We start from the raw sequence: 27497 nt of genomic DNA, 5'->3' as shown, positions 1-27497 counted from the left end.
TTGGCAGTTGGCGAATTTTTGTTGAACTTAGTTCGGATGTGACGTTGCACTGTTACAACAGACTGATGCGAGTGATGCATTGATAGTATGTCTAATAATAAAGCTACAGTGAATTTATGAAACATGGTCAATCATTTGTTATAACCAGGTATTGTATATGTTATGCGCAAATTAAAAATGTGAGAATACTGACATGATACTTAATAGCAGGTAAATGAATCTCCAATTGAAAATGCGGAACCACAAAGTTTGTAACATAATTTAAGCAAGAAAAAACATAAATTTGTAACATATTGCTTAAAAAATATATCTAATAGCTTGAATCTATTGACCTCCAAGAGCTCCCTCGTGGTTATGTGGATAGCGGACGCGCCTTTGGCGTGGAAGACTGGGTTCGATTCCCGGCAGGATCTCATGTGGTTTGCATTCCACGTTAAGTTGTAAGTCCCCGTCTCATATAGAGTGGGACGTTAACTTTAAATCTAACTAACTAACCACTGCCTGACAGATTAAAGTCTTTAGCCACAATGTTTAATGTTACTATGACCATGTTGCAACTAGTGTCAGAAATGAATTTATGGATATTGTTTCAGAGAAATTTTGATAATCCTCATTGCCCGCTAATCCTTATTACCTCTGTTTCTCCATGTTTCGTTCTTGTTTCTATTCAATACATTAAGACCATTCATCATAGTCCTAATATACTATTGTAGCTGTAATATTTCTATTGAAGTTAACAATTCAAAAATTGTTTTCCTAACAGGAACTTATATTTTAAACTGTTTGTTCCTAGTATGAAAGGAATCTTCAATTTTAATTAAAGCATACTGTTTAGTTATATTAGAGTATATATATTAATGAGTATTTGTTTACTTAGTAGTAGCATATATTTTCTATTTGAGAACATACGAAAATAACATACTTGTAGAGAACATAACTTCCATGTCCAAGTGTTTTTATGTTTTATAATGATTCAAAAATAATTCTTGATAATTCTTTTGAGAACACAATGGATTTGTTGATTTTACTGAAAATGTAAACTTCCTTTTGTATTTTGTTTTCAGCCCAGAGTAAAAAGACAAGATTCGGGTAAGAAAATCTTAATCTCCATTCAAATAGTTTATACTAGCTGTAAGTTAGAATCTAAACTTCTAAAATTTCAATTCCATATTTAGTATTAGTAACAGCTTTCTTTAGGTGTTATGCTCTTATTGATTTGTATAATCTAATCATGATTTTTACAACAATCACGAATAAATAATAACAAAATATTTACAAATCGTGTATTAAGTGTAGTTGGTTAGTTGTTTACATTGAAGTTCAGTGTCCCCTTTAATAGTTAGGCTATATGAGACATAGATCTACAGCTTAACCTGGACTACTACCGGGGATCGAACCCGGATCTCCCATACCAAAGGCGCGTACGATAAGCTAATTTTAAATGCTGTAGTATACAAACTTAGCTTATCATAATAGAACCCAAGTGTGAGTTTCATTTATGTGGCGACGAATTTTCAACTCTCTTAATCCATTTAATTATTTTTAGCTTAGCATGCTATGGTATGCAGTAGGATTTTAGTTAAATTGAAAGTGTAATTACTTTAGTTACACAATCTGTACAACATGAAAGGGAGTTCTGTGTCAATGAATTTAACTATCAATATTAATTGTAAAGCATTACGCTAAAGCTTTCACATAGGTAGTAAAAACACCTACTCACAAGTTCATATGTATGCACAAAATTGCTCCTTGGCATCATGAACATTGTGAAGAGCCGGAAGAATGTTTTCAAAGCAGTTTTTAAAAGTTTACTCTCAATTATTTTTTTCTATTATGAGCCATTCTACAGTTTAGCCTGTTATTTTTACCGCGTCTTTTGTCGTTTAAGAAAGGGTGGCGAAAAGATCTAAAATATCACGGACAATTTTTAATATTCACATCAATTGGTAACTACGTGGTCTAACTACCAATATTTTAAAATCTTGTATTTTATTCATTTGATTAGAGATTAATCTATTTCTAAGTAAAGGATATTTTTTACTTTTAATAGTAATAAAACTGTTCTTTTTTTATTATTTTCGAATAGAATAACAATTTTGATCAAATGTGTGAGGAAATCTACTTGTAATATAGCATGTATATCTTAAGTGTATATTTTCGTCTATTTATTTTGTATATAGATTTTTTTTTAAAGATTGTAATGACATTATTTCTTTTGGAAACTAGAACTTTGTGATTTTGGACTAGAAAATGATCTTTTTACGTGTGACTGGCAAAACAGAAATGGAACCCAACTCAATTGGGAACTCGGTACCGGCACTGTTTCAAATTGGCTTGGAGGTCCAAGAATAGATGCAAGCGATGCAGACGACGCCGATAGAGGTAAGTTTCCTTTGTTACTTCGAATTTCTTCAAAATAAAAATTAATATTATTCAAAATCTGAGCAATTTGAAAGTGAAACGAAAACAACAGTCATCAAAATTAATTCATTTGAATGCAAAAGTTGTGGAACTGTGCAATAATATGTCTTTATTGTTTCCCTAGATTTTTTAAAAGAAATAGCACTTTCTGTATTGGAATTTTCTTTACAAACAAGTTTCAATTCACAGTAGTTTGTATTAGGAAATTGATATTAGTAACATGAAATAAAATGTTTCCTTATGAAAAATTTCTTTATACACAAAAGGAGAAAGTAAATCGCTTTCACACATAAAAGGTACTAAATTTTGATTTAGACCAATTTATAGTCATTTGAAGAGAAAACTAGTCTATCACCTCTCTTTGAAAAGTGTTCACTCTTAGTCATAGATGGAATTTAATCAAACATATGCAAATTTTCTTTAACCAGTTGTAAATTGTATTCATCCCAAAGCATTGTAATTGGCTACATACAGTTAAGATAATATGACCTTCAAAACAGAGGTTGGTAGACAGTATTCTTTTTTTTTCTTAAGAATGCTTGGCATGTTGTAGGAAATCATATACCACCTAACTCAGCTGTTATGACCTACATTATTTTTTCTTCAAATTATCATAAAATTTTATTGAAGCATTTAAAATAATATGCTATTTGATATTTCACAATGATGCTAGGTCTCTGTTACATGTTGAAGCTACTTAGAGAAAAGCTCGTGTTAGTGTCGTGTTTTAACTAATCAACAAAACACACTAAAATCCTTGTCCGAAATAATTGTTCAATATTGAAACTTACCCCTTGTTCTAGGTTCGTATCTAAACATCTTTTTTTTTTTTTAAGCGAAGAAAGTTAAGAATAATCTCTATTTTCAAAACGAATGTTTGCTCAAACTTAAATTAGGTGTATCGTTTATACAATTGGCTCTTTGGACTAACAATCCTTCTTTCTTCCTTTGTCCTATGGATTTCTATGGTTAATAGACCTTTACCTTCTCTACTTATTTAGAAAACATGTTTATGTATGTTTCTTCGAATATACACACGCTTAAGCTTAACAACAAAGATGATAACATTTGCAAATTCACTTTACTTCTCAAGTAATTAAGATCGAAGTCATGAATCAAAGAATACTGTAGTAGCAAAAGTAAAAGATTCATTTTCTATTTCTTTTCCTTTTAAGGCGGATATATATTTTTTGAAACGTCCCTTCTATTGAAGGATGCGCATGATGTAAGAATAGAACAAAGTGCCTTTTTCGAAAGTCCAGTAATGGAATCTACTGGTGCAGAAGGGAAGTGCTGTACATTCAGGTATGTATAAATACCTTATCGTTAATTCAACATCACCAATATGCGTAAGGAAGGAATAGAGATGGACAGTTTTAAACTATGGCAGAAAACGCATTTCAGAATTTGACTGAGAAGAATTTTTTGTAAGCTAAATTTGATGTTAAAAGAATATGTTTCGATAGAAATATGAATTTATTTCATATTCATATTTGGCCAAAGTGTAGTATTTTCTTGTATGTTTATGCAATTACAGTTTAATGTACACTAAGCATTACTGATAAAGTATAAATCAAGAAAACAACACTTTCCAGAGATTTTGCATCATCTGGGCTTATCCTCGTTCAGCCTAACGAATTATCTCACAAAGTTCTGACAGACAAAGGATTTTGATTTTCCCTAATCGTCATTTCGTCCAAAATGGGGGACGAAAATCGCAAAAGTACAGGAAAATCAAAGTTTTCTCTAACTTGGATATCAATTTTCTTGTTTTTTTTTTTTTTTTTTTTTGTGTGTGTGTAGAAGTTTAACTTTTAATTGGCCTTTCAGCCAATAACAAACAAGAGTCACATTGATCCCCACGACTTTTATGGTAAAATCAACCTTTCAAAAAACCAGCAACGTTATTATTTTCCTAATCAAGATAAGATAAAATGTTGAAACTTAACACTTGCAAATTTTGAGTTGGACCCCGCCTGGGATCCTGCAAGTGCCCCTTGGACACAAATTTTTCATTCAAAAGGTGCTGGGCTCCCCACACAAATTTGATATGTATTCGCTGAGTTCCCTTACCCAACCGTTTCCGAAAAATCTGACCCGAAATCTGACTTTGTAATGTATAGTATGAAGCTCAATTTCTAACTTTTCACGCTTATATCTCTGCAACGGTTGCGATCGAGAATGTGTCCCTTTTCGTGTTATGTTCTTTTAGTACAAGGTATCCAACGGCCATAGTCTCGACTCGAAATCAGAGTTACACTTGGATAGGTTCCCTTGTTAGAAGTAGTAGGATAAAAATACCAAATTAGAAAAGGCAAGGAATATTTTATTTAAACAAAACCAAAGTTAAAAGCTAGTGAGAAGACATATTCTACTTTCTTAATAACACATTTTCCTACTCTTTAATTTTATTTTGAGCATTATTGTCTACTTTATTTTGTTGGTATAGTAAATACTTAGTCTAAAAAACCACAATCTTTTTTTTTAAAAATAAAATTTGCTCTTTTGTAGAACGCTCAATAAGTTCTTTAATATCTCACGTTACGGAAGTAACAATCAATTATTGAAAGTGAATGCACTCAACACCTTGAGTATTGAACTTAGTCGAAGAGCGTGACATCAAAGTCATTTCGTGTTCAGAAGTCAGAAAAAAAATTCTAAGGGCAAGGTTAGTTCGAAGCTCTTTTCTCGTGGTTGTCTATACGCTCAAGAAGGAAGTGAATATTTAAAGAGGATTTTGAAAGATTTCGTTTCATGGGTGGTATTTTCAATATATTTGTGAATAAGATATTGAACTGCGAAAGAGATTTGGCCATGATTTTATTGAAAATATAATGCCATATATTTTCATATATGCATTTGTATGCTATATATAAAGTAACTTATGAATTATGAATACAGTGAATCATTCATCAACTTATAGTTACTCCTTTGTAGTTTTTATACTATTTAAAATAGGTTTTATGAAGGAAGATTTCTATTCTTATTTATTTGTTTCAAATAGTTGTTGTACGTTATACTTGTACGTACAATTTTGTTATTAAAACTTGAAAAAGATGATATTCCTTATATTACATACTTTTGGAAAGTAGAAAGTCTCTCGTTGAAATTAAATAATTATTTAATATGTAATACGGATTTCCCTTATAAATGTTTAATGCTTAACATTAAAATTCAGTGTATTGTAAGATACAAGGCACTAGTCTGAACATGAAATACACCGCAAACTATTTTAAGGAGAACCAAGTTTTGTATTCCTGACTGCCTTAACCCATAGAGTTGGAGCAAAGTCTATGAAGTGGGATATTCATTAAAAATGGAATACTGTTAAAATAAGGATAAAAGAACTATTACAATATGCAATTTTAGTTTATAATATCTCTATTTTTTAGGCTACAACTTATTTCTAACAAGAAGTTAAGTAGAATATTCTAGTATTGCGTAGTGTACTTTTAATGCAGAAATATTATTCATCTGCGTTCTAAAAGTAATACCCACTCAAATACTCCCGAGTTAGTTTAGATACAGTATGACACGAAGTTATTTCTAGCATCTTGTAAAATTAATTTTCTCTTAGATCAGTTGCTCCTACTTTGAATGTCTGTTATAGATAATTTTCCTCTTTTTTCTTTCTCTAGAGGACTCTCCTTAAGGCCTAAATTTAAACTGGATAAAGTAGCGCTTATCACACTTGATCCACTTTACAATAGACAAAATAATTCATGGATTTGTATAGTTCCTTTAGCCAAGTTCTGGATTCACATCTCTCTCTCTCTCTCTCTCTCCCATAGTGGGGCCGCTGTAGCTCAGTGGTTCTGCGTTCACCTCTGGTGGATGAGGTTCTTGGTTTGATCCCCGCTCACGCCAAGTGATCTTTGTAGTGGACAAACGCGTGTACGTGGGTTTTCTCGGGATTCTCCCGATTCCTCCAACTTTCTTCATTCCACCATTTAATTCATTTCTCATCATCACTGTCTATTTTAGCCTAGCCGGCATAATCGTGGGAGGTAAAACGTAAAGATTTCATTTCATTTCCTTTTCTCTCTCGTGATCCCGCGTAGCGTAGTAGCTAACGCTCTCGGCTTCTGTGTCAATGGTCCTGGGTTTGATTCCCGGTGGAGCCATTAGGTCTGAAAGATGTAACAGCTTTTTCAGGCCAGTTATCTTGAGTGAGTTTTCTCATGCACACCAAGCATATTGCGGAATGGTACCTAATACACACGTTCATGGGTGCTTCCTTCCTTCCCCTTTCCCGAATAGTATGCTTGCCGGGGAACGTCATCCCTTGCACGTAACAGGCTTTAGCCCATAAATCTCAGAAGTATGTATAAATAAATTTATCTCTCTCTTGCTAACTCAAAACACTATTTACTCTGCACTATCACATAATTTAGGCTATCTTCTTAGTTCTCAATGTTATTTTCTGCTTAATAAAATCTAAAGTATGTGAGAAAATCTTTAATATATTTTTAAATGTATGCAAAAATTTACCTTTTTAAATTATCAAATTCTTAAATATATACTTCTTGTTACTAACGCAGTTTTTCCATGGATGGATTGAGCGCCGCAGGTCTTCGAGTTTTGTTACATCCTGTAACAGAGGATGGTGTCCCGGGGTCCTTTGATCGTGTTCTGTGGGGAACAAGAGATCCAACAAATAACAATTGGATGTTGGCAGAACTACTTTATACATATAACCGCGATCACCAGGTAAAAACTAACAACTTCAAAATCCTAACAAGTTTCAAAATCTAATATCTATGAAATTTTTAACTTTTATAAATGTATCTATAAATTTATATATATATATATATATATATATATATATATATATATATATATATATATATATATATATATATATATATATATATATATATATATTTAAGTCTAGATAATTCCTTAATATTTAACAATTTTGAGCCCTATGTGAGGTTCGTTTTTAGTGCTGTATTAAGACCTTGACTAACGCGTGATGCCATCTTCCGTATTTACTAACGTGTAAGTAAAGATAACAACCATTTACATCGAAGAAGATCAGTCACGAGTTTTTCGCAGGGTTATCCAAACACAACACAAAAAATCAAAGTAAAAAATAATAGATCTCTCTTATGTTGATTTTTCTTGTTTTGCTTGGACAACTCTGCGAAAAAGTTGTGACTGACCTTTTTTGATATAAAAAGTTATCTTCACTAACGTGTTTCTAAATACGGAAGATCACATCACGCGTTAGTCAAGGTCTTAATGCAGCTGCAAAAACGACTCTGCACAGGGCCTTTTAGATCTTAAATTTCTTAACATATTTCATGATTTTTTTTCTCTATTTACGTGTAAATAATTTATTATTCTAATGTCCAAGTATTTACACCTCACCTAAATACTCAGTACAAGGAAATTGAACAATATATGATTGTATAATTTCTATTTTTATTTTTGTTTTGTTTCTTACTTTTAGATTGTGTTTGAAGGTATTGCAAAAGATGCAGGAGACCCTTATAGGAAATACCGAGGATTCATTGCTGTTGATAATATTGCCCTGAAAGCTGGCAGTGAGTGCCGAGGACATTGTACTTTTGAAGGGGGCTTTTGTGGATGGACAAATGACGAAAATGACGATTTTGATTGGATTCTGGTAATTTCGTCTTTCTTTGTTTCTCTCTCTTGAAAGTGATTTCCCTCTGTTGCAATCAAAAACAAATTTCCGTACAAAGTACATTGGATTGATAAAAGTATATATTGATAAGAAAGTATAATACTATTGCTTTGGCACGTTTTGTTTTGTACTATTAATAATAAAATGATGGAATTATTTGTTCTGTAACGAAAGAGAGAGAGGAAAACTTAAGAAATATAATGCATTTAGTCAAAGATAAATTATGAATATCATATTATGAAAATAGTTCTATATTTTAAGTCTCTAGTTGGGCGTGTATAACGGAGTTTTCGAAGCTAAAAGAATAGAAAAAGCCGTAAAAGCGCCCACTCACAAAATATTAAAACAGTGAATACCTAATGTTTAAAAAAAAAAACTCTTACGTATAACAGATTCAACTTCAGAAAGAACAGATCCGGAGGAGATAATGCATGAATATGGAAATGCAAAACCTAAAATTTGCGTTCTCCCGTACATTTTTTCTTCGTCAGGGAATTCTTATAAAATATTCATGGAGTTATCTACCCACTGAGCTGCTTATTCCGTGCGTCCTGTTCTAGCAGATTTATAACGCATCTCAAGCACGTCAAAGGCGACCTTCTAGACAATACTTAGCGTGACTTCTGCAACTAGCTCTATTAGTTTTGAAGGTCTATTGATTTTATAACCTTGGTGGGCTTTCCTTTAACCCAGCTACATTTGTATAATTTTATAATTAGTGACTATGTGCAAGCACGCAACTATTAACAATACCATCGCTGCCTTTGCATTAAACATTAAGAATTTCCATGTGCTCTAATATTTATCACACTCTAGTGTAAATGTCATTAACATAATGTACAAGATAACGAATGAAGTGGATTTTCTTAAGTCAGTAAATTCCTTGCTTTCTTTATAAACAGCACAAGGTCTACCCAGCCATTTATCTCTCAAATTGTAACCTAACATATTTTAAATAGTTTTAGTTGGATAAATTATAATTATTACCTGTTTATTTACTGAATTCTAAGATAGGAACTCCAAACACAAAAAGAAAGCAATAACTTAAGTAGAAATCCAACGATAGCAATGAAATTTTATCGAATGAATGTGTTGTATACAAAAATTTCATAGTCCTGAATAGTTACGTAAGTCACCAAATATAGCATGAAACACGACAAGGGTTATATATTTTAATTATCTTAGTTAAGGCTTGTGTGTGTGCCTAGAGAATTTGAACATATAGCCAATACTATTTACGATATTCATTTAGGGACATGACAAAAATGAACCATACTAAAACAAATTAACATTTTTAACCATTTTACAAAATATATTAACCCTCGGACTACCAACGAAGCGACACTTTGTGCCCACCACAGCATATTTTTGTAATTACTCTTCTAATCGTTTCTTTAAAATTGTAAGATAATATGGTATGTTATTACCCAACACGTTTAGCTTAAGCGAATGCCTTACGGTGGTTCAAATTGGACGTTAGAGTGTCTAATAAAATTTGCTATTTTAAGTTGGTGGGCACAAAGTACCCCTCCCCTCGTTGGTAGGAGATGTGACTAATATTTAGAAGTGTCACTCCTAGATGGCAGTATAATAAATAGTTTTTAGTCTTATCCCGTCTACTGTTCACTTCAGTCTCTGTTGATTTTTGTGAGAATTTCTAATTGGTTTCTTTTGCGAGATATATTTAATCGCAATACAATAAACAAGTGAAGTGTTTATGAGTTATTTATATTTCTATGGGCTATACAAATAATAATAAATTTATTTGAGATGTTTATTTGTCTGAAAGATCCACCAATACAGTTGGCTTTAAAAAAAATGTATAGTGATCATATATTTATACTTTCCATCTTTAAAACCTGGCTTCATATTTCATTTTCTAGGGGCGAGGAAGCAGAAATCCTTCCACAGGACCAGCCACAGACCGCTCTAGTTTCATGCATGGGGGAATGGAAGGAGGTTATGCATTTATAGATTCTTCTTTTCCCCGACGTCCTGGGGATGTAGCAAGATTATCAAGTGCTGAATTTGATCCAACACGTGAGTGTTTCCTATTAAACTTAGCAACTATAAAACAGCACATACCGGAAACTAATTGAGAATTATAAATATTCTTTGAAGTGTATATTAGGTATTATAATGATATGTGACTTATCTTAACATTGAATATTGCTCTGCGAAATACAACATCATTAAATATTTGTAAAACATAAATGTGTCATGTTTTTTTTCTAAATGTTAATTACTAGAACCTGCACACGCAACATGTCCACTTGTCAATGTAGCAGCACTATATTTGACCCACATCTCGATGTCATATGTATTTTTAGTTGCACACTTACGCAAACACTTGCATCCATTGTGGTCAATATGTTATCTTCATTTTCAAATATAACTCTATTAAAAATTCAAGGTTTTAACATGATTCCATTAAATTTGAGTGTTTTTATTCTCTGAATATTTATACAGGGTAATGTTGAGCCAACTGCACATTTCAAACTTGAATATTGCCCAAGCGTAATATTTTATGGTTGGCGGGATGGCAATCGAAAGAGGAAAGAGCGCCACATTATATGGTCAGTCGCAATGGAGCATTGGAGCACAGAGCATCGTGTTACCTCAGTTCGTATTTATTACGAAACTAAGTGTGTCAGAAGTGCATTACCAGTCTCTTCAAATTTCTTCACACAAGCCAATATGGCATTCCAAGACGGAACCTTACCATGTCGACAACATTGAAGTTTCATCTAAAAAAAAAAAAAAAAAAAAAGAAAAAGGAAAGAAAGAAAAGAAAGAAAAAAGGTTCCTCTTTCGGTTCCCACCCCGCCAATCAACCCCTGTTATTACACCTACGCAATATTCAAGTTTGAAATGTGTAAATGTGTCAGTCGGTTCGGTGCTACCATATCTGCTAGGTAAAGATTGCCTTGGTACTACTACTTAAAAAAAAAAAAAGCAGCTCAGATAAACTTTAGTGTATCGATCTTTAACACTCCAAATAGAAATATCCCTTTGTTAGTACCTCATTAACAGTGTGCTTGGCCTGAATTTATTTCGATGTTAAGGACTTCAATATTCCTGATAAATTATTTTTCAAATAATCAATGTTACAAAAAGAAGAGAGGTTTAATTTAAGGACATGAAATACTGACGGTACTTCTATTTATATATTTATATCAGGTTTTAGTTTCCTATTTAGTTTCAGATGACGATAAAGGCGAAAAAAATATTTTAGTTGTCAAAACAATTTCCATATCTCAACAGACTCACACACTTCGTAGTTTTTTTTTTTAATTTACAGGGTGTTTCAAAACGAATATCGGGATTTTAAGGGTTTGTAGTATTTATTACAATTAACTTGCAATTATAAATAATACATCAATACGTAAAATCAAACAATTTTGTATGCACGCATACGCATCCACTGTTTCGTCTGTCTGCCGTTAGAAAGCGCTAGTAGCAAAGATGGCGATTAGTGAACAGAAAGACTTTTCTGTATTACATTTTGAAAAGACTGAATCCGTAGTTATAGTGCAACCATCTGTGTGGAGAATTTTAAGGAGACTGTTACAACTACGTCCTTATCGTTTGCAGTTGCTACAAACTCTAAAGCCTACAGACTACGTTTTACGTGCCAAGTTTGCAAATGAAATGTTATTGAAGATTTTCTGAATAATGTCGTCTTCAGTAATGAATCGACATTTCAGCTAAGTGGCGACGTGAACGCTCATAATGTTCGCATCTGGGGGTGAGCAAATCCCTACATTTGCAACGACACACCCCTAAATTGAATATGTTTTGTGCCATATCCCTGCGGAAAGTTTATACGCCTTTCTCACCTATCGACTCGATGTGCGCCGTGTGACGAATGATGTTCAAATTGAACACTTTTAGCAAACACTGTTTGCATTCTTTTTCATTTGATGTATTATTTGTAATTGTATGTTAAATGTAATAAATAGTACAAAGTCAAAATCCCCGATATTCATTTTGAAACACCATGTGCTTCTATATCCAAAAATAAGAGTAATGTAATAGACATTGGAAGTCAAAATTTGTAATTTTCTCGAAAACGAGCTGTAGCGGTTTTCTTCACATTTCAAGAATAAACACACTAATTAATTAAAGTAAAAATACATACTGTTAAGAAATTAATGAAACTAAATGTGTATTCCTAACATAGTATCAAATTTTCTAATATAAATTACATATAATACCCAAATAACGTTATAAAATTTGTTTTCTTCATGTATGTTTAAGCATTTAAGTGCATTGTGACATAGTCGGTTGTTTCAGCTCCTGATACACCATTGTGTATGCGATTCTGGACTCACATGTATGGCAACGGAATTGGAACATTGAGCATACTGCTTAGTGACGTAAGAGAAGAGAAGGAGCAAGTGATTTGGACTCTATCTGGTGAAGCTGGAAACGCGTGGTACCAAGCTGAGGTGCCTGTAGCATCAGCGAATCCTTTTCAAGTATGTATTATTGTACAGTAATATCATAATAAATTTTATTACTATGTTATTTTTTCCTTTCGGGAGACGATGGTGATCATGATGAAAGCATAACTCGATATTTCAACGGATTTACTTTGGTGCGTGCGGTCTCTGGTTCGATCCAGCTCGCGCCAAGTGGACTTTGTGATGGACAAATGTCATGTGCGTAGGTTTTCTCGGTATTCTCCCGTTTCCTTCCACTTTCTTCATTCCACCATTTTCATTCATTTCTCATCATCAGCGTCTCCTTTAGCCTAGCCGGTATAACAGTGGGACATAAAACTCAAATATTTCATTTTTTTCAACGGATTTACACGTCTTACATACAAAAAAATTGTCTGTCCGTTCGTTGATTCGTCCATCGTCTCCAATGTATGTATAATCACCTAGAATTCATACCGTTTAATGTATCCAGACAAAATTTTAGGTTTTATTTTTTCTATAGAATTCATCAACAAGAGAGATCAAATTTTCTTCCTACACCCCAAAATAATGGTGGGTTACTGAAGCATGAAAATAAAAATTACGATTTTCCGAAAACGACTCTAATGATATTGTTTATTTACCACGAATCAATATTTCATTAAAAACTCTATAGCATGACATAAGCATATCTCTTAGAAAAATTCAGATAAAAATTGGGGTGAATTCTTTTGAGACGATTCTGTGAAAAATGACTGGGGCAAGTTTTTGATAAACAAATGTTCCATTCTCCCACTTTTATTATCCTCCAAGAGTAACCTAGCTCTTGTAAATTGTTTAATGAAAAATTGCTTATACCAGAGTTTATTACGTTCTTCATGGCAATACCCACGGTGGAAATTACAGTATACGTGTATCTCTCTGCTGTATAACAATTTGAATTGACTGTGCTACCTTTGCTAAGACATTCTTCTTAGCAAATAAAAGGTTTGACTGGCCACTTATAAATAATACATTTATCGATATCATTATGTCAAAAGATTGCGTTCACAATGCGCGATTGAATGTTATGTACAGCAGAGAGTATACAGGGTGTATCAGACCACCCGTCCCAGGCATTTTTCTCGGCTCGTAGAAATTCAAACAAACAAACAAAAAAAATGACCAAATCGTATGTGGAAAATCAAATGGTGATACTTTCATATCCAGTGCCGTAGCGGAAATATTTCCACGCGATGTCAACTTCAAAATTCCAAGTGGAAAATGGTATCAATTTCAATTTCTTTGGAACTATTATTGAAAAAGAAACAATTTCTATAGAAAATAATTTTCCCTAAAGTGTTCGGTTTGGCATCTACGAGTGTTATTTGTTGTTGAATAGCTATTATCAAGACCAGCCGTCCCAGGCATTTTTCTCGGCTCGTAGTGCACGTAAACACATCAAACGAAAAAGTAAATGACCAAATCAAATGCGAAGAATCAAATGGTGTTGCTTTAGTATCCAGTGGCGTAGCGGAAATATTTCCACGGAGTGTCAACTTCAAAATTTCAAATAGAAAGTGGTACAATTTCAACTTCTTTAGAAGTATTATTGAAAAAGAAACAACTTTTATAGGAAACAATTTTCGCTAAAGTCTACTGTTTGGCATCTAAGATTGTTATTTGTTCTTGAATTGCTACTATCAAGACCAGCCGTCCCAGACATTTTTCTCGGCTCGTAGTGCACGTAAACGCATCAAACAAAAAATATGGTGAACGGTTTCCCGATCGTGCTCGGCAGTGGAGAAAAGTATTTCGGTGCTTGGCACTTCGTGTGAAGAGGACTGGGCATGTTCAACCTCATCACAACAAACCTCAACAGATCAAACGCCGTGTTCAGGATAATCGGTCTCCCGACATCCTTGCCGCAGTCCATATGCATCGCCAAATATCGATAAGACAATTAGCCACTGATGGTGCTATGAGCCACATGACTCTTTGGAGGATTCTGCATAATAACTCGTTGCATCCTTAGCATGTTCACCTGCATCAGGAACTCCGAGAACAAGATTTCCATAACCGTCTGGAGTTTTATCAGTGGATGAACGCCAGGAACCCCTGTTTTCACCAGAACATTCTGTGGACGGATGAGGCAACCTTCAAGAGTAATGGAGATGTCAAAATACACGACGCTCACTACTGGTCCAGCGTGAATCCTCACTGGGTATGTGAAGTTGACAACCAATATATCTGGATACTTAACGTCTGGTGTGGTGTAGTGGGAGGCCAAATAATCGGTCCCTATTTCTTCGAAGGTACTTTGACAGGGGTAGAATACGCTATATATTTTTGTCACATGTTCTTTGTGAGTTCTTGGAAGATGTCCCACTAGCAACTCGTGAAATGATATGGATACAACAAGACTGTTGCCCTGTTCATTTTGCAAGAGTTGCCAGACAAACTGTTGAACGTTTATTTCCAAACAGGTGAATCGAAAGAGGAGGCCGGTTTCCTGGCCAGCTCCTTCACCGGACCTGACTCCGCTTGATTTTTTTCTTTAGAGGACGTGTCAAGGAGCTGGTTTACCAAGACCGTCCTACTACAAGAGAGGACATGATGGAGAGGATCCGTAATGTCTGCCGTGCACTAAGTCCAAATGAAGTGTTAAGAGCAGTCAACAATGTCCAGGTACGCATTCGCATGTGCATCGCAAGTACTGGACGATCCTTTGAACATGTATTGTTAGTTTATTTTGTCCAAGTATGATATTTTGGGAAGAATGTACAGAATTTGCAGTTCATGTTATTTATTGTATTTTTTACCTTCACTTTATTTGTACTATTTTTGAACAATTATTTGTGCAAATTTTGTGAAAAGTGATTTTTGTTCAAACGTTTTCATAAGTTAGGTAACCCGTTAAGAAACCCGGGAGAGGGGCAATAATTTCATAACTTTTAAATTTTAATTTTTGTTTTATGTTTTATTGCTGATACTTTAGATCAAATTTGTTTCATACGTAGTTTAACTTAAAACCCATGAGTGATTTTTTTCTTTTCTATTTTGAATTGGTTCCGACCCCGCAATTCAAACTATACAGTCCTGCAATATTGTTTTGATTTGTTGATACGTACAGATATGTACAGATATGTCATAACGTTTGACACTGTATGATATAAAGAATTTTCAACAACAATGCAGAACATGTGTTATCTGGTGTTCTTTTAAAGTAACTGCTAATTACGAGGGGCATACTGAAAGTCGTAAGCAACATCATTGATTACCCTAATGAACTACTTCCTATATAACTAATGGGAATTAACTTTTTCCCACATTGCAACGAAAGTGATTCTGCGACACTACCGGCTAGAGTTGTAACTGACTGTATCGTATGCTACTGGCAGTAGCTAAGTGCATCATTTTCTAATTCTATCAGACTCAGGCGCTCTGAATGATTTGATTCGTTGTTGTTTTTAATAGTTCGTAGAACCCAACTTCCTTGAGTGGTGGTGCCACGGTCTCCACAGTTTCAGTGGAAGAGCAGCTGAAACCTCTTATACTATATAACTACTCTATGAGCAACACGTTTTCACAACCGTAATCTTTACTTGTAAGTAAAACCAAGTATATCATCTCAATCTACAGACATTTGTTTCTTTCTTTCCAGACGTTGACGCTGTTTTTTGCTAGCACGTAACCACAAACAGGATTTCCAAAATAACCTGCAGCGATGTTTCGTTTCGACACCGTGCTGTTTAAATTTCTTGTTAAAGAGGTCCAATCTGCTTCTGAAATTCACCGCAGACTGCAGCGTGCCTATGGAGATGTGTGCATGGGTGATAGCGGTGTTAGGAGATGGGTGAAACACTTTAATAATGGAAACACGATTATCGAACATCAGCCACGCAGCACGCACTCTCGAAATGCCTAAACGAAACGCAACAAGGTAAAGGTTGATGAGCTGATTAGGGGAGATAGGGGTAAAACTTATCACTGTGAATAATATCGCTGCAAAAATTGGTGTTGAACATAGTGCGGTGCAAGAAATGATTCACAGGTTACGTTATCGGAAGGTTTTTGTCCGTTGGGTCCCACGGTTATTAACCGAGGGCCACAAACGTCAGGGACTAACCATTGCCCAAACCCTTCTTCAGAGATCTTTATATGAAGGTGATGACCTTTGGACGGCTGGTTCCATTATTATGAAACTGAAATAAAACGACAGAGTATGGAATGGCACCAATTGATTTCACCACCGAAGAAAGCCAAGGGATTGCAATCGATAGGAAAAGTTATAGGGAGCGTCTTTGGTATGCACAGGGTTGTGGTCTGGTTCACTTTCTTGAGCCTGAACAAAGCATGATTTCTGGCCGCTACATCCAGACACTTTTGAAGCTCCGTCGTGCCTTGCGTGATAAGCGCCCTGGAAAGAAGATCATCCTTAAATAGGATAATGCGCGTGCCACTATGGAGCAGATCAGGAGATTTGGGTGGAAAACACTTCCACATCCTCCCTAGGGCACCTCCCGACTACTATCTTTTCGGTTTTGTGAAGGAACAGATGCGAGGCTATCGATAAAGACATTCGTCAAGCAGTGCGTCAGTCTGTGGACAGCTGGAACGGAATTCTATCGCAAGGGTACTTTCAAACTTGGAGAACGATGGGGAAAATGTGCGCAAAAGAATGGAGACTATGTAGAAAAGGAAAGGAAAGGTCTATAGATTGAGACGATATATTTGGTTTCACTTACAAATAAAGATCACGGTTGTGAAGAAATATTGCTCACGACTTTCAGAGCGCCCCTCTTAAAGCTTTTGTTCTGTAGTAAACAATAAATTAAACAATAAATAAGACATAGATGCAAAATCGTAGAATTTAAGAAAAAGTGTTTCCTGCAAAAGTTCTTTCTTTTTCAATAATATATCCAAACAAATTGAAATTGATACCACTTTCCATTTAAAATTTTGAAGTTGACATCCCGTGAAAATATTTCCGCTACGCCACTGGATATGAAAGTATCACCATTTGATTTTTTACATACGATTTGTTCATTCAATTTTTTGTTTGAAGTATCTACGTGCACTACGAATCGCGAAAAGTGGCTGGGACGGGTGGTCTGATACACCCTGTTTATTAAAAGAACACCGTGTCACTGTTTCTATTTGGTTATCCGTGTTTCTTCGTATTCATCTAGTTCTTCAACACCGCCACGATGTCATTTTCACACCGTCCAGCACCTGCTCTGTGGACTGCGTTAACCGCAACATCGGACTCTTCGGGTTGAAGTAACACGCTAAAGTAGTAGTCATGCTGGAACCACACACTGTTCTGTTTTAAAATTTAGTTTCATTAACACATCATTTGTCGGTGTGTAGTATGCCAAAACATCGTTCCTTTCGTTTTGTATTTCTGTATTAAGCACGTTTAGTTTAACTTTAAGGCACGTCGTCGAAACAAAACATTTTCTTACTTGAAGTATTAAAATAAAACTTCGAAGCAAACCTTTTCACTGCATTAAAATAATGTTACCAATTTTATTCTGTACAAGCATGTAGTACATTTCTTTTCAATGAATATATTCGCCAAAAAAAAAGTTTCGGGTTAGAAAATTGTCTTGGTCCTGTGTTTGTCACATGCAAATTTTAATTTGAAAATATATATTTTATTCTTATGATTAAATATATTATTATTTTCAGATTGTTATACTTGGGCAAATCGGGAAGAATAACCTTGGAGATATCGCTATAGATGATATATCGTTTATGCTTGGAAGTTGTCCAAGTAAGTGAAAATATTTTTTGAACAAAAATGGATTATTGGAAAAATGTTTTAATTTGGTCAAAATTTTATTTTCCAATATTTTTCCATAATCATTACTGTTAAATTTAGATCCTCCCACCCCTTTTTCATAAACAACTACGATATCTTAATGAATTAGTTTCCTTGCTATTCAGTCTATCATTATTTCGCCACGCCAATGAAAACGTCTCTTTGGTAGTCTCTTGTATCTTCGTATCTTTGATTTTATTTAGCAATCAATATTTGTTCTTGCAATATCTCCAGCTCATTGTCACTTCTTTGTTTTAACTCTCTGCATAGCCCTATAACCTCAAATGGACTTTGGTCTTCTTAAGTTTTTGTCTTTATTCTGCTAGATTTGCTGCTATTCTCCACTTTAGTATCCCCATAATCAATCATGCGTCACTACATATGTTATCTTTCCACATCTTTCTTGGTTTCTCTTACAATCTTGTTCTAGAGAACCTAACATTCATTATCTTCTTAGGAGTTCTTTCTTCCTGCATTCTACTCATATGTCTCGCCCATTTTAATCTTCTTACCGTTAGCCCCTCTATTATGTACATATCTTTGTATTCCTCATATAATTCGTGTTTCCATCTAATCCTAATCAAGTGCTTAGCATATTTTTTTTCTTCCTCCCTTTGCGTCCATAGTATTAAACTTGTTTCTTCTACTCTCGCACTCTTTGTGGAGTAATAAAAATAATGTAAATGAATTATATTTTCCTATCCTATTAGTCGATAAGCCCAATGTAACAAGTTTCATTCTTTTTATATCCAGCAGATCAAAATATCTACCACTAACTCTGCATCCGCGATATTAAATTAACAAGTAATGGTGTGTGTATTTACTTTTTGAAGCAAGTAGCCCCTAATACCAAATTGCATGTCTATATCAAAGAATTGAAAATAACAGTGCAATAATAGTAAGATTTCTCATCTAGTAATTAGTTTCTTGTGCACTTTGCTCCATCTTTATTAGGTTGATCAGTTTAATAAAGTAAAAGCATGAAAGTAATCTATAAGCATTTACATAAAACTAACTCTCCCCTGGTTAAAAAGTTATTTGATCCGGTTGAGTAGTTTTGGAGATTATATCGCACAATCGCACACAACTCTCAAGGTTTCTTTAATTACAATACATATTTAGTTCATTTTTACAACCTTAGTATACGAGTAATGTAAATAAAATTTTGAAATCAAGTAACATTAGTAAATACTATAAGTCATGAAAAATTTATGTTTCAAGTTTAATAATACTAATAAAATATTTTTTTCTTATGTAGTGTCAGCTTTCGATATTTAACACGAATAAAAATTCTATCACTATTTTGATTCAAATATAATCAAATGAAAATTCTGCATCTTTGAGTAGGGTAACATAACCTTATAAAATTAATTATTTACGTAGTATTAATCTTCAAGAGTTTGTGTTTCACTTAATTCGTATATTGCATATAGCTGCTCCGCAAGTTGCGGCTCCATCATCAGGAGATTGCACCTTTGAAGTGGATGAGTGTGGATGGGGAAATGTTGGAGTTCGCGAGAGATTGGACGACATAGAATGGGACAGAGTTTCTGGTCAATCCATCAGACAACCAGCACAAGACCACACACTTGGGACAGAAAAAGGTTTGTTACAATACAAATGATAAATTACTACTTTCAAAATTATTTGTTCTACATCTACAAATGTAAATTTAAAATATAATTTACACTGGCTTAATTGCAGGCAAAAAATTTTCTGGTTTCTTATGGAAGTTCGAAAAGTAGCTTTACTGGTATAGCTTTTTCTACTATTTTTTTTTAATATTTGTGCCGTGCAGCTTTTAAAAACGAAATAAATTTCTACGACTTTACTTCTTGGCTTCAGGATTCTTCATGATTCTGGCAAGAACTAATGTACTTCGCCCTGGGAGCAGAGCATGGTTTAGATCACGTCATTTCAAAGGAGAGTTTTTACCACGATGTCTCTCGTTTTGGTAAGTTCTCCAAACTTACACTTAAAAATATACCAACTACATTACTTCAGGTATAGTTTACACTTAAAAACAGATTCGAAAATAAGCCATAGTCACCCAACAAATTCTCTGGAAATTTTGTAAATGATAAGCCTATTGTAAATGCTTTGTCAGTAGCATATTACGAGGTAGTCTTAAAAAGTTTCACCTATATGATTATTTATTATTGTATTATTAATATGTAAACAATATACAGTAAACTAGTTAACACTATACTTTTTTTCAAACTAGTTTTCTTTGGTAGCTATAATTATTTACCAACATTCACAAAGTCGTTGGGAATGACGATAAAATTTTTACTGAAATACATACAAGCCGGGACCAGTGGAATGGCATTATACGCAATTCAGTTCTCTTGTAGGTGAGATAGTGTGGGGGGAAATTGATCTATACTGTAAGAGTTGATTTGACAAGAATTCAATTTCCGCTCAATCTCCGGTCGTGGTTTAACCCACGATCGTGTTTCAATCCCCGATCGTGGTTCGGAGCCCACGTTATACTAGGTCTTGATGTTGCTTAAGAACTTAAAACATAAAAACCTAATTCAAAGTACTTTTGCGCTCACTATTTGAAACATTATTATTGTAATTTCTGAGCAGAAACAGTACAATAATATGTTTACACTGCTAATTTTGAACTCACAAGGGAACCTTCCGAAAATGATAGTTGCAGTAAAAGATGTGGCCTGTGCCAGTTGAAAGACCTGTAACAGAGATGAGCATTCCCAAAAAATTAGCTGCCCATAGCAATAGGAAAAGAAATATAAGGGGTGGAAGTTCGGGAAACAGCAAAGTTGGACAAGGGGGAAAAATGCAAATTCCGCAAAAAAAAGGGGGGGCATGGCAAAATACAATGCTGACAAGTGATGTATAGAAAGAGACTTGCCACAACAGGGAACAAATGAAGGCCACCAGTGGGGTTAACAGTGTTGCCAACTGCAATGAAAAGTACATGTTTTGCAAAGAGCACTATATGAAGTGAGTGCAATATTCAGTGTCATGCAGAACATAAGATATGACATGTATAATCAGTGGTACAATCTAAGAAAAGAGAATAGAAAAAAAAACAGAAGTACGAAAAATATGGAAAAGACGAAGTTGACCATAATGCGCCACATTTGATCACGAGCTGTGCATATTAGAATGAACAAAACAAGAAAGCACCAACTATGCAGGAAACCGACGTACCTAGAGTCGAAAAGAAAAACGAGTTCCAAAGTTGGCAACACTGACCATGAAAATCCAGACAATTCTAATATAGTTAGGCCACTCGCTTCACAAAAAGAAAATTCCGGCCACAGGCATTAGCCTTCGCATCATTTGTACATGCTCGTCCACATTGTACGTGGAATTGTTCGATGGGACAATTGTCCAAACAGAAGATACATTTGCAGTGAGCACAGCGGAATACTGCCAATCCGTCACACATGGTACAATGATCGCCTGTGAATGTCTCGAAACAGTACTCTAGAGGTGTCGGAACCTTTGGTGGTCTTTCTATCACATATCCACACTTGTAGAAATCAAACATAATCAAAGGCCTGATCTGCTGTGTGTTGCTGTCTGCAGTACTATCACCGCCTATATGATATATCCAGAGTGTCCCACCTAAATCTGCGACTGAAATAGTTTCAAAGCGAAAAAAGTGTGACACATCCAGTTGTCTAGGAATGTACCCATGTCAGCGGGCGACAAAATTATGTAGATGCAAGTGCCCCCAAGTCCCCCATCATAGGCTCCCAGGGGCCAACTTCAAAATTTCAAATAGCACCATCGGTCGAGTTATATTTCTTTCGATAAAACATGGAATATGCAACAACGCATATCAGAAATATTTACTGTATGGGATTTCAAAATAGCCTCCAAAAATATCTGCTCGGTGCATTTTTGGCTACCATGCATTTTTGGCTACCATTTTGAAACTCGTGCTTCATATGGCAAATGTTTCTTATAGCCGGTGTTGTATCTATCCAGAGAAATATCATCCACCCCCTGTTCCCATTTGAAATGTTGCGGTTGACCCCTCGAGCCTTATGATGGGGACCCTGGGGGACTTGCTTCTTACAAAGTTTTCTTGGCCCTCGACATGAGTGCATTCCTGTGCAATTGGATTTGCAACATCTCTTTTCGCTTTGCAGCAATTTGAGATCACAATGTTCGATGCCATGTTAAGACACAACATATATTTGTGGCGGCCATATTGAAAAACATGCTTCATATAGCAAATGTTTCCTATATGTGTTGTTGCACATTCCATGATCTATAGAGAAAGGTACCACTCGGTCCCTGTTGCCATTTGAAAGTTTGAAGTTGGCTCCTGGGGCCCTATGATGGGGATCCTGGGGGCACTTGCTTCTCACAGACTTTTATCATCCCCTGACATTGGTACATTCCTGCACAACTGGATCCGTCACATTTTTGTTCCTTTCGCAAATCTTTCAGGTCACAAAGTTTGGTGGGACACCCTGTATATTCCCACATATGACCCAACCATGACATAATGTTTACTTCTATTATCGGTTGTTGGCTCATCCCAACCATTTCATGTTCCCCGACTTGACATTGCCTCAATCACTCTAGCATTGATGCATCCCGAATGATGCCTGTTGCCGGAATTTTCTTTTTGTGAAGCGAGTGGCCTAACTATATTAGACCTATCTGGATGTTCATGGCCAGTGTTGCCAACTTCGAAACTCGTTTTTCTTTTCGACTCTAGGTACGTCGGTTTTCTGCATAGTCGGTGCTTCTTGTTTTGTTTATTCTAATATGCACAGCTCGTGATCAAATGTGGCGCGTTATGGGCAACTCCGTCTTTTCCGTATTTTTCGTACTTCTGTTTTTGCTATTTTATTTGTTAGATTGAACCACTGATTATACACGTCATATCTTATGTTCTACATGACACTGAATATTGCACTCACTTCATATAGTGCTCTTTGCAAAATATGTACTTTTCATTGCAGTTGGCAACACTGTTAACCCCACTGGTGGCCTTCATTTGTTCCCTATTGTGGCAAGTCTCTTTCTATACATCTCTTGTCAGCGTTATATTTTGCCGTGCCCCCCTTTTTTGCGGAATTTTCACTTTTCCCCCTTGTCCAACCTTGCTGTTTCCCAAACTTCCACCCCTTATATTTCTTTAACCTATTGCTATGGGCAGCTAATTTTTTGGGAATGCTCATCTCTGTTACAGCTCTTTCAATTGGCATAGGCCATATCTTTCACTGCAACTAACATTTTCGAAGGTTCCCTTGTCAGACTTTGTCTCGCGTTCGTGATACCTCTGTGGTGATCGAGAAACAATAAAGGGTGTTACGTTATCCGTTTCGTGACATCAAGAAACGTTACCAAGCAATGAAACTATTATTGTCCTATCAATTGTTAAACTTTCATGCTACAAACAGTTATTGTAATTATAGTTATCTATGATATATTCCAAATATACTAATTTTGGGAACTTTTATTGCAAGCCTGTACATTTCCAAATGAATACTACTTCATTTACTGTTCCTAAATTAATATTATTTATCCACTCTATACTGGCAATTTTCAACATTTGTTTGAGAAAAGGTTAATGACACTTATTTTAACATTTACTTTACGCTGTATTTTAACTTAAAATAAATACCATTATATCTAGAGATAGTTCATTTGTGCTTAGTATAATTTTAAATATATTTTCAAAGGTACGTACTGAATGAACCATTCATAGATAATACTGGGCCAAGCCTAGGAGCTATCGGAGTTTATATTAGAACAGTTGATCGCAACCAAGTTCCTGTTCTTACACCAATATGGAAGCTGTATAATCACCAGGGACCTGAATGGAGATATGCTCAAGCTGCTATACAGGAAAACACAGAGTACCAGGTTAGTAGAAAATGTTCCATTAAAATTAATGAAATTTGTCAAGTAAGAACAAGTGAAGCTTTTAGATTTTAATGTGAGTAGATTGGATCATTGTGTTACATTGAACTATTTTGTTTGTAGATAGTTTCGCTTATTCACTTCAATCAACATTTACTATTTAAACCAACTATAGAAGCAGTTGTATTGACACGTTAGTTGATAGCAACACCACAATTTTATGAATACAGAAACCTATAATATACTTTATATATATATATATAATTGAATCTCTTTTGTTTAAAAAGGCGTATGTAATATATGTTATGATTTCCATATTTTTAGAAACTGAATATTTTAGAGGTAGATGCAACGAAGGGCGTGTGTTCCTTGAAACGTGTTGAAAATACAAATCACTGAAATCTGCGTTTTCTGTTAAAAGGGAACAATTCCACTAACGTCCTTTTTACTGAAAACCAAATAAGCAGGAGCATAATATTGAAGAGCGTTACACAACAAATATGTCCAAAATCTCTTTCCTGGTCGTGATCCCAGTGACCTTCTATGTGACGGGAGTTCCGCCATCATCAAACGAACTCTTAGTACACGTAATCGCATTTACACTGTACATGAATTGGTGGAGTTGATTATTCACAGTAGCAGATCTGATAAATTCATTGTGGTTGAATACAGTGGTGAAGATGTTTTAGATTTCAGGTCACCCCACAATACTATAAGAAAAATTCTAGTTTCTCTGGAGACAAGGAACAAAAAGAGAAAGGATGAAATAACTTAGGTGGTTAGCAGCCTTCACCATTTTATCTATTCTGCGAACAATCGATGAGCGTGAACAGGTTTTCCAAGTGTTAATAGACTAATGAAATACACTTTCATCATGCCATTCAACCCTACGAAAAATGTATTACTTTCTGAAACTAGACTGAACAGAACAGGAGCTATCCCTTTGAAGATGAACGAGATCAGACTTGGAAAAGTGTATGGATTAAGTACTGGATGAACATAAAGATTTATATCGCTCAATTATTCCATTCTGCCGTCCAATCAGTGATATGAAGGAGACTGACTCATAAAAAATGCATTATGTTATAAGGTGTTGGCACATTCAGAATAATGTATTGTTTGTTCTTCCTAAAATGTTGTATCCTGCTGGTTTGTACTAGTAGCACATTATTCTGAAAAGCACAGTACGAAGTGTAATTATTATATTATTATAATATTATAACATATTGGTGGGCCCTGTTGGTCGGTCTATCAGTTGTACTGGAATCTAGATACACGCTCAGGAATTTGGGGAATAAAACTTAAAGAAAACTTGCTTGGCTTAAAAATACAAACCCTACAATTAAACTAGGGTCTATTTTCTTCTGCCCCGCTACTTCCTTGCATTCCCAGTTATGTCTCTTCCCACTGCAATTGCCTGCTTTGCTGTTAGACCAGCTGACGATCAGTCTCTTCTCTGTCGCCACAGTTTTTGATTCCTAAAAGGATAAGGTGAGAAAATTTTACCTTTTATACTGGCACTATATTTAGCTTTGCAGGATTCTTATTTAGCATCTAGGTGGTCAAAGTCTATTCCAGCATTAACTTCAGCATGTCCCGATATCGGTAAACATGGAAGTCAAAGTACTTTACAAGTCGGAGTGACACAAACAGTGATGACAAGTGTTAATTCAGAGCTTATCTTGGCACAGATTAAATATTTTTAAAGTGATTTTTGGGAGGCAAAATGTTTGCTTTGAAATTATAATTATTACTAATTTTTATCATTAGTAGGCTATGTCTTTCATCAATATACTGTCAATGTAACAATGTCTAATATTTTAGATATAGTTCAGAAGAAACCCTGATTTCACATTTTATATCACCATGTTTTATGGAGATTAGATACTAATTCAGAGTTACGTCCTATATAGTTAATAAACAATCAGTAATCATGTACACTTACACATCTTTTTCTTTTTTTCAATAACCAAACCGACTCTTGAGAAAACAATTTTTTGTCATTTCCCGAAAATTTTGTTTATTGCACATACGCTCTCTTAACAGAAAACGATTCAATTATGTCTTACTGTTTTGCAAATATTGCTTTATTTTTGTAATAAAATAATTACAGCGTGGTATCACTGACAAAGAAATGAAACTTTTGTCAAGATAATCCACGTCGAGGCTCGAACTAAACATTCCAGAAAATTATTTAATTCAAAGCACTCTAGTTTACCCTACATTTAAAAATAATAATATATTGTATTAAATAATCGCTGCATAACATTTGATCTGGTATTCTCGAATATGGTTTGACTATATTGCATGGTAACTGCTGTTTTTATTCATTTTAGGTAATAATTGAAGGACTTTGGGGATCTAGCAGAGCGAATGGCATTATTGGATTTGATGACATTACATTTTTTGATGGATCGTGTTCAAGTAAGTAAAAATGAAGAAAATTTGAATGGTTATTTGACAAATGTTTACTACAGTGAACATCTAAGAGAGTACTATTATTTATGTTTATGTGTCTGTGTTTGCGTCTTATGGAAAAACTTTCATGTGTATGTATGGAAGAAAGTAGTATTATGCTGTTTAAGTTTATTAATAGGATGGTTGGAGTTTGTTGTCCCTTTACAGAACTGATGCTACATGAGACCTAGACCTACAATTTAAGGTTGAACAAAAACCACCATAACGCATTCAAAATTCAAGGATTCTCCACCGGGAATCGAACTCTCGACCCCGCGCACCAAAGTTGCAGGACCAAGTTACTATGCGAGCGGGGAAGGCCTGTTGTTTCTGGTGTTTTCATAGTGAAAAATAAAATTATATGTATATGTACATCTATAGGTATATTTATAAAGCATATATGTATACTTATGCTATTTGTTTTTGTCAATAACTGTACATCAGATACTTTTTACTTAATGTATCTCTGAGATTTACAAAGTATAAATCAGGGTTATAGAAGCAAAACCAGCTAAATCCATTTTTCAATTTTGTCAGGAAACGAAAAAAAAAGTGAATCCCTTATGTTCAGAATTGTTGAACAATTGTTTTTCTTTAGTGGTAGATTTCAATCATCTCCATTAAGTAGTGACCACTAAGCAAAAACAATGTTCAAGAATTCTGGAACATAAGGGAGTCACTGTTGTTTCGTCTCCTAACAAAATTGAAAAATGGATTTAGCAGGCTTTGCTTGTATACCTCTAATATTAAGAATACTGTTACAACTATTTGATGGCAAGATTACGCACCAACCATGTTTGAAAATATGTAAAGTAGTTTCGTGTACAAAATGAAAACTCTTCAGCGCAATATTGAATTCAATAAATATATTCTACTA

At 34.7% G+C, this 27497-nt stretch overlaps 1 protein-coding gene across 2 annotated transcripts in view; it reads left to right on the top strand.

The window, feature by feature from the left end:
• The window catches only part of LOC145687694 (MAM and LDL-receptor class A domain-containing protein 1-like), a 120746-nt gene that overhangs the window by 75946 nt on the left and 17303 nt on the right, over positions 1-27497 (top strand). For both annotated transcript variants that reach the window (XM_081761151.1, XM_081761152.1), the window contains exons 3-14: positions 1065-1089; positions 2227-2382; positions 3597-3726; positions 6963-7131; positions 7877-8053; positions 9958-10114; positions 12371-12555; positions 18172-18256; positions 19738-19908; positions 20150-20258; positions 23983-24166; positions 26500-26587. In XM_081761151.1, the coding sequence (XP_081617277.1) occupies positions 1065-1089; positions 2227-2382; positions 3597-3726; positions 6963-7131; positions 7877-8053; positions 9958-10114; positions 12371-12555; positions 18172-18256; positions 19738-19908; positions 20150-20258; positions 23983-24166; positions 26500-26587 (1636 nt within the window). The remainder of the gene's footprint in view (positions 1-1064; positions 1090-2226; positions 2383-3596; positions 3727-6962; positions 7132-7876; positions 8054-9957; positions 10115-12370; positions 12556-18171; positions 18257-19737; positions 19909-20149; positions 20259-23982; positions 24167-26499; positions 26588-27497) is intronic.

The sequence above is a fragment of the Thermobia domestica genome, chromosome 6 (genome assembly GCF_964235325.1).
Source record: "Thermobia domestica chromosome 6, izTheDome1.hap1.1, whole genome shotgun sequence".
Lineage (NCBI taxonomy): Eukaryota > Metazoa > Arthropoda > Insecta > Zygentoma > Lepismatidae > Thermobia > Thermobia domestica.
The sequence above is the reverse complement of the archived record's forward strand: the minus strand, read 5'-3'. Positions and strand labels throughout refer to the sequence as shown.